Genomic DNA, 19,053 nt, shown 5'->3' on the forward strand with positions numbered 1-19,053 from the left:
TCACTGAGGAAAATAATTACAGATTAACTGCTCTTCTGACAAAATATCTGTCCAATTAAAAAATAGCTTTTTTGCAAAGCTGACAACTTTTGATCTACTGTAGTGGATTCTTCTCCTCTCCTTGGGACTGCGCCAAGAGAAATGTTTTCCTGATTGCCTCCATCTCTTTTACGACAATATATTTGATTTTCTATTTATTGAATTCTGATCACCTAACTGAACGTTCAAAACAATGATGACATAGAAGAAAAAGAAATACTTTTTACCAAAAGGTATGATAATCTTAAGACGGAAAGCAAAAATATTTTACATAAAATCGTTATTTCAAAATTCAATCAATTCTTCTGGAAAGAGAATGGAGAACTGCTAGCTGAAAATGAGAAATTTGGGAATAAAAACAGATCCACTTTAACCCAGTCATTTAAATTCAGTATTGATGAAAAAGACAAGTGTAAAGATAAAACTCCTTTCTTGATATTGCTAATAGCAACTACAGCTGCTGAAATTCAGCACAGACATTCCTTCAGAAAAACATGGGGAGATGAATCTGTGGTTCCAGGAGTCGAGGTTGTTCGATTGTTTATGCTGGGCATTGAGAGCAAGGGTCCAAATGAGGTCCTACTGAGAGAAAGCGAGCAATATCACGATACCATTCAACAGAACTTCCTGGACACTTACCAGAACTTAACTCAAAACTTTGATGGGCATGAAGTGGGTTGCCTCTTATTGCAGTGGTGCAAGCTTTGCTATGAAGACAGACAGCAATGTTTTTGTTAATACAGTATACCTAATAGTAAAGCTTCTCAGGCCTCTTTCACCTCCTCCACAAAGTTATTTCACAGGCTGCCTTATGAAAGGGCATAAGCCTATTCGGAATGAAAAAAGTAAATGGTACATATCGGAAGGAGACTACCCAAGTGACAAATACCCTCCTTTTTGTTCAGGAACTGGCTACATCTTTTCTGGAGACCTGGCTTCGAAAATTGTCAATGCTTCCATAACAATAAAATATATACATTTGGAAGATGTTTATGTAGGGCTCTGTCTTAAGGCAATGGGAATACAGATAGTACCTCCACCCGGTCATTCATTGTTTAACATATACAAGGTCCCATTTTCTCCTTGTAAGTACAACAATATAGTTACATCTCATTACATTCAGGCAAATGAGCACATATTCTATTGGGAAACACTGCAAAAGAAGAGCCACGCATGTCAGAAGGAATAGAAAGGCCCGTAGGAGAGAGTCATTTCTTTCTTTGACAATGGACAAAATAGCAGATGTTTTCTTAGAAACAGAGCATCTATGTAGTGATAACTTTCAGAGTTCAGAGACATCCCAAATCAGGGATATAGTTTTTGTATTAGGTTGCATTCAAAGGCTTTTTCTTCCATAAAGCAAGCTTTCTCTGTTGAATGAATATTGCTTGGTACCTTATTTTGTTTTGGATGAGGCACAAATTCATTCTTATTCTCTTTTAAAATATGGCAAGAGATCATATCAATTATACTGAACAAAAAGGTATGAAGATGCAATGAAACTTATTTTTTCATTAACAAGTAATAATAAGTTAATGTGTTAATTTTATATTGCTCAATTGTAATTAGTTGATGTACCATTACATTTGCTCAGATGGCATTTTAGTATGACTAAAGAAGAAAGTGTACAAGATATCCTATACTGGTGAATTAGTGATAGAAATACGGACGGAAACTGCTTTTTTTTCCAAAAAGCTAACATTAGGGTTTGTCAGTCTCTATTAGTGCATGCAGCTGCTATTACCCTCTGTATTCATATACACAAAGAATTCCTCACACACAAGGTACCACTTAGTTGTTATTACGGACATATAATAAACAAGAGGAAAATTAAATGTTGATAGAGTTTTGACAGGAACTAATTAAATTCCCTTTTGGAGTGCTCAGCCATGTACAAAATATCCACATAGCAAAGAGAAACATAAGATTATGCTTAATAACCTCGCAAGCTAAAAGTTTCAGTCAAAATGTCTATGTAGTAAATTACTTTCCAGATTTCTCTCCAGTCAAGAATATAAAGTATCTGCTACTCCCAACAAGAATTAAGAGACCTTTACAGTAATTACTGAGTGGGCCAACTGGTTGGATTAATTGAGTAGCTAGAAAAAAGTACCTATAGCTTTGCAGGAAGCTTATGAGATGCATGTGGGAATCAAAACATCAATCACATAAATACCAAATACTTCAACCGGAGCTGAAGTGAGAAAGTGAGAATACAATATATGTGTCCCCACTGTCATTTTATAAGCATACATTATGATGTTTAATAAAGAAACCTAATTGAATTATATGTCTTCCTGTGGAGAAAAGCCTTTGCTGCAGTTGCTCCAAAAAATCCAAAAATACACTTCCTTTAGGAAATTCACCTATAGAAATCAAAGTTATGGACTGAGTTTCCTTTTTACCTCTTGGTAAGCAGGTTATTTCTATGTGTTGTCTACTGAGTCCAAACACTTGATCTGTTTAGAGAGAGTCCAAAGGAGAAAAACATGAATTACCAAGAGTCTTGATTGAAATGACCAACAATGAAAATTTGAAGAAGATAGAACTCTTTTCTCTATGCCATCTTCTAATTCAAGGTTATGTGACACTAACATGCCAGCAACAGCTTAGCTGATCTGCCCTGGGATGGAGGTAAGGATTAGATTGTACTTTTCATCCCTACAACTAGAGAAAGCGCTGAGCAGCCTGGTCTGAGCTCACAGCTACCCTTGCTTTGAGCAGGAGGATGGGGAATGGAGACCTCTTGAGCTTCCTTTCAACATGCATTATACTGTGATCCTATGATTGTATGACATGATACGATTATAGGAACTTATCTCAAGCATGCTGAGATTCTGAGAGATTGCAGTGGCATTTGGATGAGAACCAAGACACACTCCAGTAATAATAATTCTTACTGAGAAAGGACTTGCTTCAGGATGCTGCCTACTAGAGCTGACAATACTTGCTGATGCAAATTTTCCAATTAAGTCCAAAAAGGAGAGCTTACTTGGAGATGTTTACTGAGTGTGTCAAACTGATACACGTATTATGATTATGCAGTTAGAATAATGCGGGCTCTAACAAACAGGGATGTGTATCTGGCACCAGAAAGAGACAGCAAGCCATTAAATACTGCTTTGATTCTGCAATATGCCCTAACCCCTTTCAAAACATTTTTATCTATCCCCAGAACAATAAAGACTCTTAAAAAAATGAGTGAGATTTGATTCTACATTAGTCATGGTACAAAAGCACTTGAAATTCATGTTTATATTGTTGTGCTTTGGGCAAATCTTTCAATTTTATTTTGAATATGTAGTAAATACGCTCTGTGTAAGACATAATGCTGGTTCTTTAAGGCTGGCTGCGGACACAGGTGAGTCTTCTGATTGAGGTGATTTACAAACAGTCATGGCAGAGGCTGTGGGCTCTGTGGGAGAGGTTTGAGTTGCAGGGTCCTCTCTCCTCTGGAACCATCTTTTTTCGTGAAAGTCTTAATTATGGCAGAAGTACTCTTGCTGCTGTAGGTGGAAGGATATTGAAAAAATATTTTTTCTGCATCAGGTTCCTACATTCAGGTAAGACTAATCTTAGGAAATACAAGCCCAAGAAGATCACCATCTTCCAGTTCTGATGTTGGCTGTTAAAAATGTAATACGTTTTGCATCCAGAAATAATTTAAAGCTATGTCTGAAAAAGATGACAAATAGTTGTTTTTTGTTACTGCCTGTTGATGGCCTGTTGTTTACTGTTCTGCTTGTACACAGAACTAAAAGAAACTGTATTTTAAATTTGGTGTATTGATTTTTATCTTAGGGACTTCTCTACTTTAGAAACTCTTGGAGAGGGGTATAAAGCTTTAGGTTAAGTTTTATCTGATTTGGAACAACCATTTGTGTAGTTCAGCGTATAGAGTTATTCCCTTTGGTTATCCTCTATTCAGTGCAGTTTTGTTTTTTTAGTGGATGGACTCATCCAGAGTATAGAAGATAAAAAAATACCAGTTCAATCTGATTAAAAAGTAATATGTTGCCTCAGCTATTATATCAATTCGCACTTATAATTGGGGTTGTTTTCCAAACATTTGCATAACATTTTCAGATGACTGGAAAGCTGTTCTTATGCTGCAATGTATTGCTCTCCTTTCTAGAGTTATGAATAAATTATTTGAAGAGGCCACGCTGAAAACCAAAGTTGTTTGATACAGAGTAGTATTTTATATGCCACAACACTGCAAGAGCATAGCAAAAGCATAGCAATGTCCAGTATGTTGAACGCCTCGAAGGTCCATGGATTATTTGAATTCTTTGGTCAGTGGTTCCATCTAATAAAAAAAAGCTTATAGTTAGCTTCTCATAGTTGATTGGTCTTCAGCTGTATTGAACTCTTATTTTACATGATTTCTTAAATGCTTTTATATGTTTATTGCCTCTACCATAATGTGATGGTGGCTGTGCAAACAGTAGCTCTTCAGATGGCAATATGAAATGATACTAGGGGTGGAAGTCATGGTTTATATATAAAACTCATATGTAGCTGCAGTATTGTTGCTGATAAATGTTTTAAGGAAGTCAAATCTGTAACAAGAGGAAAGGTAAAGAAAGTATCTGTGTATGTTTCTAGCCATTATTTGCACCTTGATCTAGTCTTTTTTATTGTAGCTGATAATGAGGAAATTATATATAGTGATCTAAGGACTTTCCTGCAAAAACAAGCCCTGTTACAGTCAAAGTAATGAACATCATGTCTGCCCTGCCAAGCTAAGTAAATAAAGGCCAGAGGAAACTACACCTATCATCTGTTTGTCTACTGGGGTGTGAAGCTTCTCTGCATTTGATGCAGCTAGGCTGCACTAGGCAGGTAATCTGCACAGAGAAATTTAAGTAACCTATTAGTAGGAATAGTTAGCACCTGAGGTAAATTTGAGGGACAGGTCTATAGCTTGATAGAGAACCAGGTTGTAAACAGTTACAAATGCTGTGCATTTTGCAGGTCTTTTGTTTTAGAATAGTGCCCCTTGCCCTTGGGAGGAGGGGGTTGTGACTGGGGCAAGGCCCAAGTCATTTGTAAGCGTTGCTCAAACTGCTTTGGTGGCAATTTTCTTGGGTTAGAATTGGCATCTTATCCAGGTGTACAGAGTAAGATTTTCTTCAAAAGGACTAATGTCCTGCAACAGTTTCCTGGTTCAGCTGCCACCTGCTTGCTGATATGTAGAAGACCCGTCTGGTGACTTGTAGTTCCTGAGGCCTCAAAACATTCTTCTACTGAAAAGCTTCTGCACTTGGTCACATCTTCTTTTCTGGTTCTCCATTTCATTGTTTTGCTGTACCCATCTTGAGTATTTTTCGTGTAACTTATATGTATGTATATATTTTTGTGAGGTGTTTTTAACAGATGTTTGTAGCATACAGACAGATGCTGGTGCCTTGTTCTTCTTCTAATAACAAGATTATCTCCAGACCTTCTTGTATGAAACTTCATCCTGCACATGTGATTGGAGAAGAGGCCGTAAGGCAAATAGTAGGGCAGGAGCAGGGAATACCTGATATGAGACTCACATCTGAGTGCTGGTAGACTGCAGCTTTCTAGCAGCTTTGCATTGTTAGAATGCCAGTGATTGTGCATGCAGCCACTGTGGGACACCTCAGGTTCCTTAGCAGTGCTGCTTTGACCTCTGCTTAACTAACTGTTGATGCAAACAGAACTTTATATGTGTTAAAACAATTGTAAGTTTGGTTTTGTTAAAATGGAGCTTGCTTTGTTGGGCAGTAGTTGGCTCCAATATGAATTTAGATAGATAACTTACTTTCTGGCTAGCATACTGACATATGGGTATATTTTAAATATGTGAAGACTTCTAATATTTATTCCATCCCATCATTGTCAGTGGTCTAAGGAGCATCTATGAATAATATATTTGCATGCCTCATACAAGCAGACTAGTATAAATACTGAAGTATAAGCAACATGTGTTCTCGATTAAAGCATCTACCTAGAGACCAACAGTGTGTCAACTAACTAAGCAATTATTCTAGGAGAAAATCCTTTCACTGGCACGGAACTTTTCATCTAGGTGGAAAAAAATGAAGGACTAAAAATATGTTTCCTGTCTTACCATCCCCAAACAGGACAGTGAGCTTGCAAAAGTGCTGACTGATGTAGAGGCAGTAACTACAGTCTTGAGAGTTGCATTAGACCAGCTTAATCACAACTGTAGAACACTCTCATAGGTAAGAACAATTGCAAAAATTGATTTAAATACTGTCATCTAACTGATTTGTCTAGATGAGTACATTCTTATGCTAGATGTGTATAGAAACTATAGTTGTACTAGTTTTCAACAGTGAAATAACTAGGACTAAAATCAATGGTGTGTTCCAAGTCATTTCTGCTATCAATTTTCTTGCTTTGAAATGCACTTCTTTCCATAATATTTAAATGAAAACACGTAAAAATCAAAGATGTCTTTTTGCACTTCAGCTATTATTCTAGTTTGTGACTATGATTGTTTCTTAAATTGCCTAGTCCCTAGTAAAGCTTTCTGAGGACTGGCCAATCTTACACCCCCAGACCCACATTTTGCCCTGATTTCTAAGAGTTTTGCTGCAACTTCAACTCTTTGTTTTTTCCTAGCTGATGTTCAAAATAGATTCTTGAGTTCATGCCGTTGAGTATGCTGTAGATAAGAAAATCTGAATCTTGAAGAAGCTGATGTAGATATCTTATGCTTGGTATTTGTTGAGAAAACAGGTTAAACCATGCCATGTTTTAAACTAGGTAGCATTCCTGTGATGTGAAAGGTCTCAGGCTATGCTGTTCTGCCTTGTGTTGAATCCACACAAGTGGTGATAAAAGTTTCTGATAGGCAAGAATCTTTTCGAAGCACTTCCTTATTCCTTTTGATATATTTTCTTTATATGAGTTAGGTAAGGAAGAGTCACTCAGGAGAAAGTCAGCTGCTCTTTTTGACAAATAAAGACTGGCAATTTTCAAGTTTTCATTGGAGAAATGTAAAGCAAGCATTGAGTCAGCTTGGGGGGTGGGGAGGAAGGGAGCAAGAACATTTGCTGTTATTTCTTTATCTAAGGAGACATAAGGCTAGAGAAACTTATCCTTTTATTCTAGTGCTAAAAAGGTAATGTTACAAAAATACCCTTCTCTAACCATTATATCAACTTTGTTATATTAGTTCATGTTATACACTGCTATGTAATAAAGTAGTGGAATTTTACTCAAGACTTTGGTATTCATGCTTAAGTTAAAAAAACCTAACGGACAGCCTTGCCCTAGAAGTAATGACTTTGCTTTTCAGAATCTTAGAGCTGTCCATTAAGGACAAAAGATATCTCTGTACAGCCAACATATGCTAGCATCCTCACCCCTTTAACACATCTTTGAAATCCTCCCAGTGTTGTCTGGCATCATAGATAAGTATCTATAGCAAGATTGACTCCAGGGATGCCTGGATCAATAGACAATCAGCAAGAATGCTGCAGAAATATAGTCGGTTTTGCACAAAAAGAAAAGAACAGAAAAAGAAAGCTAGTCTATTGGCAGCAGTGTTGAATTATAACCCTAGATTAAGGAAACAAGGGCGTGGAGATGTCCAAGGTGGGGCAGAGGAAAAAATTTTCAAAGCAGTGGATCTCAAGGAACCAGAGACTGCTGTAATTATTGTGGACAACAAGGCCATTGGAAACGGGAGTGCTTAGTATGACAAAAAAAAAAAAGCCTCCCAAAAGGACCTGTGAATCCTATGGTGCAATCTTTCCCTGCTCGGTGTAACAGGGGCAGCTACGTTTCATCCAGGACTGACAGTTAGCAGGGACCTATTATGCAGTCACTATAGGAACCTCTGAATATGAAATATTTTCCCTTCCTTATGAGAATTTGGTCTTAAACCTTTTGACTAATGAACATAATTACCCCTGTCTAATACATACCGGGGGATACTTTTTCTACTTTAAATCAGTATACCTATTCATCTAGATTCTCGAGACCTTTTTATATTTCCCTGGGGAAAGATAGAGCTAATGTGAACAAAGCTCTCTCAGGGCTTCTCTGAGTCCTCCACAGTTGTTCTAAAATTTTAGTCAAAGTTTTACAGGATGTTGTGTTAAAATATTTTTGACACAATGTGTTGATGATTTGTTAGTAGCCATGGAATCTTATAGCTGACACCTGTACCTTATGTTAAGCAATGTAATAAGCTGAACCCTGCAATTCTACTCCCTGTACCTGGGGAAGGAAAGCTACATCATCATTGTGCAGTAATAACCCGTGAAGCTGGAAAAAAATACCTCCAACCCTTTGAAAATATTCTAATGGATGTGCCATCTCCAAATCCTGATCTTGAACTATGTGTAGACAGGTCCTCATATTATCTGAACGGTAACCAAGTTAGATGTTATTCAGGAACTATTAAAGATAAGGTAGGGGAGGCTTCACGCTCAGTCTGAAGTTGAATGCACAAGCAGCAGAACTGATTGTGTTAACAGACTTGCCAGATGTCCAAAGAAAAGACTGTAAATATACCAATTCTGTTTGCCTTTGGAGTCTGACGCACCACTGGACGGGTATGGAAGCAATGAGGGTTTGTAACTTCTAGTGGGAGTAAATACTTACTAACTAAAAGCTATACAATTGCCAGAGAAACTAGCTGTCTTTCATTGGCCAGCCCATACTGGCAAAAGGACAAAAGAAGAAATAGGAAATGATCTAGGGAAGAAGTTTTACTATCATTAGTAATTGGTAGTGTGAGTGTTGGTGATTAGTCAAGTCATGTTGTACCTGAAGACTTTAAAGGTATAAGCCCTGTGTAAAACCGCATTTGGGGTGCCCCAATTTGGCTGGGACACCTCATGCGCACAAATAAGTATTTACTCTTTTAATGTGATACATTGCACCCCAGCCTTTCTCCTCAGTTGACATGGGCCAGTTGTGAATTTTTGTAGCAGTATACAGTCTGGATTTTATAGAACAAACAGGAAGCTTTTTAGTTAATAGAAAATTCAAATGCTTGTTTTTAACTTTATAAGGCAGAAATATTTGCCTTTTTAAGCTTCTTGAGAGGCTGTGGGAGTTTATGTGTGTGTTGAATTACCATTACTGACAGCATTCCTGCATTAGTATTGTTGGCGATAATGAAGTGTATAACAAAATCATCGTAAATAGTTTGGATAAACTTCCGAAGATGACCATAAGCAAAGTCTTGGTCATCTCTCATAACTTAATATGAATTAATGACTATTTTTCTGTCTCCCTGCAATGCATATTCTGCATCAAGCACAAGGAACAGTGGCTGAAAATTTGAAGTGCAGCTCTTTAGAAATTTATTTAATATTTGTCTGTTTCAAAGTGGGATGAGCTGTTTCTAATATTGTTGCATATTCTTGATATTATATTTTATACAGATTGTTTTATTTTATAATTCTGCATTTATATCACTGCCCTGAGAAAGTGTTTTATATAACCTTGTACAACTTGATGTCACTACATGGTGCTGCTTGGTTTTATTAATTCATTTCCAGATTCTAATGACTGATTTCCCTTGGCTATCAAGCAGAATTCAATGCAGCAAAACCTCATGAATCAGTGCACCAAAATAACAGAATGGTTGCTGTCAGTCTTAGCTTCCTAGAAGCTACAGAATTGTGTGTTATTTCTGGTGCACTTGATGTCATTTCAGTTTTCCTCCACTGATGAAGCCTGAAATCTTTAGCATTTTATAGGTGCATTGGTAAACAAAGATGTATAAGAAATATTCAGTGATATATATGCTTGTATACTTTAAAGGTGTTAAAAGAGTAGTTGTAGTAGGAAGCTATTTGTGGGAGGGGGAATCTGTATTCTGGGAAATAACTGTTATTTTCCAAGTCAAAATGTCATGAAAACTTCACTAACTCATTCTGCTGCAGGTTTTAAAAATTCATACTGTATGCTTTCTACTTTGCATATGAATTAATGCGTGTTCTGGAATTGGAGTGAAATAGTTAAGGAAACACTGCATTACTGCATTCCATTGAAACACTTTTTGTGACGTCTTACTGCAGAGTAGGTAACACATTTTCATAGATTGGTCTTGCTTTGCTGGAGAATTCCCTTGTGAGAATGAAGTAGTTATCCGCTATTGCTTTCTTCACTGGGATTGCAACTTTGAGTTATTGGTAGAAGCGAGTCAGGAAAAAATACATACATTTAAGCACAAATTGAAATAATCCAATTTTTTTTCTTGATTGAGAGAAACAAATATAGGTTATCTGGCCATTTGGCCCTTGACAACTGTTTCAGAATTAAATCTCTTGCTTATGTCAGTAATCATAGCTCTGAATTTCCCTATCTACTGAGTGACCTATGAACAGACAAAACTCCTCTGTTCAACAGTCATTTGGACCTGCTGATTCTAGAATTTCATCATCCCTTCTGCAGCACTGAGTATAGAGATTACTGTTCCTCAGTCTGGTCTCCAGTCCAGCTAGACTTGCATTATGTTTCTGATAATCATAGTGAGAAGAAAGCGTGTTAATGGTTATCCTACAGGCAAAGAACTGCATCCCTGGCCACCGAATGAATGTGCATACTGTCTCACTCAGTGTTAAAGTAGAGGTCTAAATCCCACTAGAATGGGATCTGTCTGTGAAAATATGCCAGAGGAAGCAAACCTGTTCTGCTTTCAACAGGAAAGGCAGTATATTTTGATTAATAGAACTTTGTGGTATATTATTCATGGGTTATTAGAACTTCTGCTTCATAAGAAGCTGTTATTAGCGTTTATTACCTTGCTTGTCTTCCAGCAGATTTTGAAGAGAACCAAGTATTTTGTTCAGAAAGATTGCCTTTCATTCATTTTAGAGACTGCAAGTGTCTCCAGCTGTCTTTGTGTTTGCTTTAGCAAATCTTCTGGGGCTAATGAGCAATTAGAAATTCATTAAGCCTGGAGAAATACCAGGTCATGTTACATGCTACTATTCAACTCTAGCTGAGCAGCAATTGTGCTGAATTGGATGGGAAAATGGATACACCTGACTGCTTGTTTCTACTGCTTTATAGGCTGTTAAATGTGAGGCATCAAGTCCTAGATATAGATCCTTGTGGCAGAGAGTCCTTAAATCTGTGGTGGATACAGCAGGCAGTGGACAGGGAATGCCTGTGAACAGTGTGTGAATCGTGCCGGAAGTGGAGTATCTACCTTGCCAGCCGAAGGGTAGGCGTATTTCTGGAATCCTGTCTGCTGACTTGAGACTCCATTAGAAAGGCCTTCAGTGTGAAACGAAGGATCCTCCTAATGTTTTGAATTGAACATGTTTAAGAAGCTTGTATTTTTTGGAAAATATTCACTGGAATACAGTCTTCTCACTGAAGGCATTAAAAATAGGAAGTTATTCACACTGCATGTGCAATCTCTTCTGGGATAACTTCTATGACAGGTCTTGGACAAGATCCTGTACCATGTACTGTTTTTTAAGAAAAGGTAGACTTCAGTCTGCACAGCTGTTTCAATTGTTTCTTTTTTCACAGTGCCCAGAGGGAACATTTGAAATACTTTGTCTTTACCTGTGAGTAATTTGATAAATGATGCTTGTGTGTGTGCAAAAACACTGAACAATAATGTACTCTATGCAGAATCACTGAAACCCTTCTGAACCATGATGGTACTTTAATGTCAATATAAAAAAAATTGCTGAGAAACCTTACTTCCCAGTTATCCTTTTCTCTTTTAAAGCTGGTACTGTTGGTCTTCCGGTGGCTTCAGTCCACTCTGAGACCTCTGTGTTTTTTTTATAATTGTGGCTTTAGGATTTCTGACTTAAAGTGGAACAGATTAGTTAAGTTTTGGAATAATTAAGAGGGAAGGAGGAAAACATAGCATATTTGCTGTCATTCCTAATATCAATGTAACTTGATTTCAACATCCTTACAATGCTGATAAGCATACTCACATCCATGAGTTGTTCACTGGGCAGCTTGGGTTTTTATTTTTCGGGAATAAATTGTAGTTGTTTTACCAAATAATACAGAATTTTGACTGAATTTTTGTATATGTGGGACATCAAGAGCAAGGGAATTCAAAGAATGATTATAGTAATAGTTTTTCCACTGTAAACTACCCGCTGAATTTCTTGTACCAGTTCTATACGGATAATTGTAACAGTAGGTTCTTCTCCCTTTGTGACAGATGGCGAAGCAAGAATGTGATTTTGGAAGATCGTGTACAGACATGCTTAATTCTGTAAAAAGTTTGAACAATTGTGGCATCGTTGTATGTGTAGACTAGAGACTCTGTAGCAGCTTCAGATGTTTCATACACTAGCAGATGCTTTCTTGTGTGCTTAATGCCAAAACAGAATCTTCAAATCCGTGGTGCCTTTTCACGTAACATGGTATTGCATTTGTTTTATGGAACGGGTTATAAATTTATTTAATTTTCAATGTGATCCATAATTTCATATGAAAATGTATCACATTTGGGCAATCTGAATGACTGGGCATGTACATACTTTGGACAGTTGCAGTTCTGGCATATTCATGGAAATCAGAAGGACTTGTGGTATGAATCGTTCCCTAGAGGGATGCTGTCACTTTCGTATCATAATCTATTCAGATTTCTACTAACAAACTCACTAAGGTTGAAAGGGTGATATTTCACCTGAGCTGCTGTTTGCAGCTTCACACAAATAGTACCTTCCTAGGTTTTGCAAATGTGGAGGGCTGCCTGTGTGAGATGATAGGGACCTTCTTCCAGGTGTGCTCCTCTGAGTTAATCGTTCAGTGGATCTGCCTCAGATCTCAGCCTCTATGGTAAGACGAGGCTGTGTCATTACAACCCGATCTGTGTAAACCCAGAGAACAAACACTCAAGTCCTGGAGGCTAAAATGGGACTGAAACTAGCCTGTTCTAATATAAATGAGTGACAGGTTGAGACTGAACATTTTCTCAAAGGCTGGATTCTTGACACGCAAAGCCTCATTGGTGCCTTTAGGTATTAACATATTTTTTTCTACAAATTATGCATGGTCTCTCTACGGGCATCAGATAATATCTACTGATGCAGGTCAGAAGCTTAGTCACTGACATGGTCTCACCTTGATAAATATGCTTAGAAGCATCTAAGCAAAACACATGATGGAATCTGTCACTTATTCAATTTGTTCATAATGGTTAGATAGTAATAGGTGTCATAATTCTGTCTAGCTGACAAAGTTCAGCTACCATATTTGAATGAGCCACATGCCTGACAGTGCCTTAAATCAGAGCTTCTAGACACCACATTTCTAAATTTGGTAACTTACCCACTGGCATTTTGTTTCCAAAATCTGAATAAAATGTACCACTTAGTTTTCAAAATGGTTAGTGGAAACAACATGTGTATAAAATTGTCTCTTAATTTTGTGATGAGTTACATATCAAAGTTGTGTTTCCTCCCTGGTGTCTTGTCCCACTGTATTGCAGAAGCTGTCTTTTCGGCTGGCTGCAGCATTTGGAACATAAGCCAATGGATCAGGTCGGATCAAGTATCTATAAAAAGAAATTATAACTCTTATTAAAAAGACTTGGCACAAGTAAGGATAAAATAAGAGCATATAGTTTTAATGTTGAAAAGTTCTGAGGAAGACTTAGACATATTTTGAAGGTACTTAGTCTAGTTCCTGTTGGGTAACACCACTCATTTTAGATGCTAATAATAAAGCTTGTCACATTTTGTCTGCCTAGACATTATCTGTATGTACTAGGCACAGCCAAACCTTAATTTTGACTGACAGCTCTTTTGCCAGTGACTCTGTATTTCCTTACACATCTCCTTTATCCATTATGCCTTAAAGAAGGGACAAGCAGTCCACAGAGACATTTCTAAAAGAATTTTGTGATAAAACACTGGATAATTCTTGTCACTGTGCTCGATAAATAAAGTGCCTGATGTTGATAATCTTGGTGTAGGCCAACAGTCTGGAGAGGGACCCTTATTCTAAGAACTTCTAGTAGATCTAAATACGTGAGGAAAATGTCATGAGTTTGAATCTAGGTTGGAGATGTTTAAAATAACCGCTTTTCTTATGAGAAGGATGGAAGAGCTTCCCATTAATTTGCAAGTGTAAATTCTGCACTGTTTTGTCAGCTCTCGCAAGTGACAAACTGCCTGATCCAAGAAAGTTTTTGGGACTGACGCAGTAGCAGCTCTGTGCTGCTGCAGAACTAACATTTCAGTGTTCTGAACTATCAGTCAGTGATTTCCAGTGCTACTATGCTCCTAAAGAGAAGACAGACTAGATTCAATCCCAGTATCTTAGACTTGTCCGAAGATGAGCTACTGTTGAAGCCACTGGAAATTTTATTTCAAATCCTGGTTTTGGCTGGTTTTATTTTTTTGTGGGTGGTTTTTTTTCTTTTCCCCAAAGAAACAAAAATGAAATGCAGGAAAAACAAATGTGAAAGAATCCTTTCTCTCATTCTCAGAAATCTTGGTGACTAATGGCTGTCCATCTTCTCCTCCTCATCCAAATGAAAATGCTTAAATATGCAAATAGAGACCAGGTGCATGCTGTGTGGTGCTTATAAAGATTTTCTGGATTACTTTGCAGTGGCCCTAAAGAAAGTTTCTGCTTTTACAGGCAATGAACTTCTACCATTCAGTATAATGAGTATGTTTTGCCCCAGACTTCATAAAAAGAAAATTCCAAAAAATGCGGAATGGAAAATCCTGATTAACTGAACTAACATGTTCTGTAGGTGTGTGAGCAATCACTGTCATATTTCCCATGGAACTACTGTATCTGTTTTCAGCTCACCCAGTAACAGACCATTCCTGGCTCCTCAAAGCATGGAATTCTGAGTCTGTGGGGCATTGGCTTTATGGTGGATACCCAAGAGACTCACCTGATTTCCACGCTTTGGAAACACTGCCTGCCTCTATTACTTTGTTAATGTTTCTCCTTCTGTCAGGGCTAAAATAGAATAGCAGCATTTTCTCTCTCATAGAGTTTGTTGCTACAAGTAGCCTGAACTTACTTGTATAAGAAAACAGTTCACTTAAATATGGGATCAAAAAAATCTACTTGTACTGTTCCTATCTAGATCATGTTCTCACGGTATCTATTTGTTTAAAGTCACACTTCTTATCCTCTGTTAATAACATCTGACATTTATGTTTACTCCAGAACGACCTATTTGTTTTGCTGATCCAGACAATGAAATTGAGAAGTAGTGGAAGAGTCTGCTCTATTCTCTTCATCAAATCCAAATGAAGCATGTTTAAACACATGAAAAAAATCCTACTTTTCTTGCTTTTTGTTAGGAATAAGTTTTCTTAGATTTGGGGGGAAAATTCAGGTGTTTATTTTTTTCCAGAGTAAACTAAACAAATGGCTTGTACCTGAAATACATAATTCAGAAGTTCTACATCACAAATAATTCTGTAATAAGTAAATCACAGCATCCCTTAAGTAAAAATGAACAAGACTCTTATAGTTATAAACCTTGATACAATTGTAAGAAGCCCAAATACATGACTAGAGACTTGAGGGTTTGTAAGTGGCCTGATGTCAGCTGCCAAATCTCAGTGGTCACCTTCCTCCTTTAGGCATGTCTGGAGCAGTACTGCATAAGCAATTCCTATGTGTGATCTTTGGATGTTACTGCAGATTGCTGACATTTGGAATTCCCAGTTGCAACTCTTGGAACTGACACTGTAACTCTGAATTTGATGTTTTTATAGGGCATCATCAATACCAACCCCAGAGCAAATAAGGAGGGTGTTAATCTCCAGAAAAAAATTTAGAAAAACCAAAACATGTCAAAGGAACAAACAGCCAGTAGTGGGGTTTTGTTTTTGTTTGTTTTCTGGTTTTTGGGGTATGTTTGTTTTTAAATGAGGGCCAGTGCTAGCAACAGAGTATATTGTACTAATTCTGGAATGAAAGAGGACAGGAGTGTTACTGCAAGATCCATTTGCAAGTACTAAACTCAGATATAGAAGAACAACATCAAGCTCTGCTGAGAGTCAAAATGTTAAAAGTTTTGGTACAAAAATCTCATGGCTATAGAATGAAAATGCTGCTATTCAGTACCTGTTTCTTAAGGCAAATAGGCTAGATGAAATATAGAGTTATTAAGGCAAACTCTGAACCTATTACTTGAAACGTAAGTGCTTTTGTTTTAATTGTTCAATAAAGACAGTGACATCATTGTCCTTTAAGCTCCACCAGGTCAAGATACTAAACATTGTCTTGCAAAGACTAACAAGAAAGCTTTTTGAGAAACAAAGAGCTGTGAACGCTGCTTTGGATGCAGCCTATCTCTAGAAGCTAAGAAAATTTCCTCATATGCTGTTTCAGGATTGTATGTTACTTAATATACCCATAAATTACAAATGTAATAGGATCATAGTGACTGCAAAAAGACTTAAAATTTTATAAACATGGGAAATCAGAGAATAAAGGTTGCATCTATAGGACTTAAAGTGAATAACTGTTTTGGCTTCTGTCATAGATGTGCACAGAAATATGTGGTTTGCGTAAGAATAAGCCATGTTGGCATAGAAGTACAGCTAACAAGTGTGATGAAAGAGTAACCAGCTGGAGGAAGTCTGCAAAATATATTGAGAAGGGGAGGAAAAAATATATAGGAAGACTCACCTTCCTGCTTGTCACAATACAAGGATTGTGTTCCTTGTGTCAGGTTTAAAAAAAAAAAAACCAACACAAAAAAACCCCAATACAAAAAAACCTGCAAAAACCCACCAGACAAAAAAACCCAACCAAAACTCTCGTCTGAGCTAAAGCTGAGAGACAGGCCCACTCATTAAGCATAAGGAAAGCTGGGTAACAGTATGTGCATGAACAGGCTAAATATGTGTATGTAACACACTACAAATTCAGTACCACTGCAAAATTATGCAATACTGGATTGCTGAGTACCTTTGTTTTTGCGAAGAAAGAAAAATGGAACGCAGGATACCTAGTCCACCTAGATAGACTGGGTAACAGTATGTGAGTTTACAGGTCAAATATTAATACACATCATACTGTGGAGTTCCATAACAATGAAAATAGTATTCCAAACAATTTCAACAAACTTTATAATTGCCTTTGCTGTTTGATACTGTTAATATTAAGCTATGCTTTTCATATATTACAGTGCTACAAAGCACTATGATGATTTTTATTTTAGTATCAGGAAGGCTAATAGTTCAGTTTCCCACCTTGTGAACAAGCAGTGGGGTGGGTCAACACTGATGCGGAGGACCTTGCATAACTGGGCAATGTGATTTGTTTCCCACGGAGCAGATGGGGTGCGTTAGTACAGCGAGGCAGAGGCAGAAATGCCTCAGGCACTGAACACAGCAATCGCATCAGACTTCAGTATGAGGCAATGTCAGATACTTATCTAAAGTTCTTGACTTTCCAAACTTTCTTGACAGTTCAAATTTGTGTTCACTTTTTTCTCTCTCGGTTTTTTTTTTATGTAGTTTGCAAAATCCCTGGTGAGCTAGTGAAAAAACTTCCTGTGTTAAGGTCCTGCCATTTGTATTTGAATTCTCTTCAGCATGAATATCACATGATATTCATGGGAAAACTGCTGTTTACTTTAATGATCTTTGAATCCATGTAATAAAATCCCATTTGAAAATACTGATTTTGAAGGGTTATCTTTCTACTAAGACTGGGTAGCTAAATTATAAGCAAGAATTTAATGATTAATTCTGTGAAGCTATCCAGCAGACTTGGTTAGATTATTTTTTTTTAAATACACAGAGTAAGAGAAGGATGAGAGAATATGGAGGTAAGAGCATTACTAGCACGTGTACTATATATTTATATGTGCATTTTAAATGTGTACGTATATATGTATAATAAGGTGCCTATTTAAATAGAAGTCTCCATATTTTAATTTTTGCAGGTTCCTGTTTGGGGTTCTTTTCCAGCAGAAAGATGATAAAATTAATTTGGGCCAAAAGTGCATATAAAAAATTATGCTGGTCTTGTGATTTTTTTTAACTTACACTATATCATTCAGCTCTAATCTTGTATCTGGAGAAGGGTTGATCAGGATGTAAGAAAGTGTGTTCTGATGATCGTTCATTTCATCTAGAGGACAAAAAAAAATCAATTATATTTACAAACAAATTGTGAAAATTATGATTTCTGACAAACTGCTGAAAGATCATTTTTGGTTCATAGCACTGTCAAAAAGTATCAAGTGTCAAAGTGATTTCAAGTAAGTTAGCAACTTCTTTTCAACTGTACTTGAATTGGAACTATCTGACATAGAATCTTCTGTGTTATCAGCTCTCAGAATATGCTGTTTCTTCTCTGTTCTAAAAATGTTCTTTTGCATTTTTTCAGTCATAGCAATTCTGAATGCAACGCAATTTTAATGTAATATATCAATCTGTCATGCAGCTTATGTTATTATGTGGGAAGTAGGGACTTCCATCCTCAGTTGGCATTATGTTCAAGTGATAAGCAAGGTTAAATGCAGGTGTACGGCACTCTCATCCATTTCCAGATTTGGGCAATATAAACCTTTTTTTCCCTTTCCCTATTTATCTAGCAAGCATTTTCCTTTTATTACCTGTGCCAATGGGTTGAAATGTGAATGCTGTATAAATGAAAATTGATATTTATTTATTGCATTTTTAACTATCCTTCTAATGGTATGTTGCAAACAAAGGCTGACAGAAATTTTTTTTTAAGGTTTTTGCCTAGTCATGCTACACTTTTGTAGCTGTCATTGCAGTCTCTTTTCTATAGCTTTCTCTTGATATACTTCCTGGGGTGCTGCACTTTTAATTTGATAGGACTAAAAAGGAGAGGCATTTCTTCTGTGTTAATTTGTCTCTTCAGCATTTTAGGAAAAATTATTTGGAAGAGAACAGCCCCATTCTAGTTTCAAGGTAATTCCTCAATCTTGCTAATGAAGTATTCTTGATATACTGTCTGTAAGTTGAAAACTACTGTACTGGATATTTTCTAGTATATGTAATTTTTCTACATGCTTGCATCATACATTTGCACCACCTTTAAGTACTTCTG

At 37.0% G+C, this 19,053-nt stretch overlaps 2 protein-coding genes across 5 annotated transcripts in view; one reads left to right on the forward strand and one right to left on the reverse strand.

Moving 5' to 3' along the window:
• Nucleotides 1–216: 216 nt before the first annotated feature.
• Nucleotides 217–1,228, forward strand: LOC309407268 (beta-1,3-galactosyltransferase 2-like; the record flags this gene model as incomplete). Its single annotated transcript, XM_082002746.1, is given in 2 exon segments — nucleotides 217–689; nucleotides 691–1,228. Coding segments are annotated over 2 exon segments (1,011 nt in total), but the record flags the coding sequence as incomplete, so codon positions are not given.
• Nucleotides 1,229–13,428: 12,200 nt separating this feature from the next.
• KCNT2 (potassium sodium-activated channel subfamily T member 2) overlaps nucleotides 13,429–19,053 on the reverse strand; it is a gene marked incomplete at its 3' end in the record, with an annotated part of 146,567 nt that continues 140,942 nt past the window's right edge. For all 4 annotated transcript variants that reach the window (XM_082002908.1, XM_082002907.1, XM_082002906.1 and 1 more), the window contains 2 exons: nucleotides 18,021–18,105; nucleotides 13,429–13,540 (listed from right to left, as the gene is read on the reverse strand). In XM_082002908.1, coding sequence (XP_081859034.1) covers nucleotides 13,429–13,540; nucleotides 18,021–18,105 — 197 coding nt within the window. The remainder of the gene's footprint in view (nucleotides 13,541–18,020; nucleotides 18,106–19,053) is intronic.

This window comes from Phaethon aethereus (genome assembly GCF_964289735.1).
Source record: "Phaethon aethereus genome assembly, chromosome: 8".
Taxonomy (NCBI): domain Eukaryota; kingdom Metazoa; phylum Chordata; class Aves; order Phaethontiformes; family Phaethontidae; genus Phaethon; species Phaethon aethereus.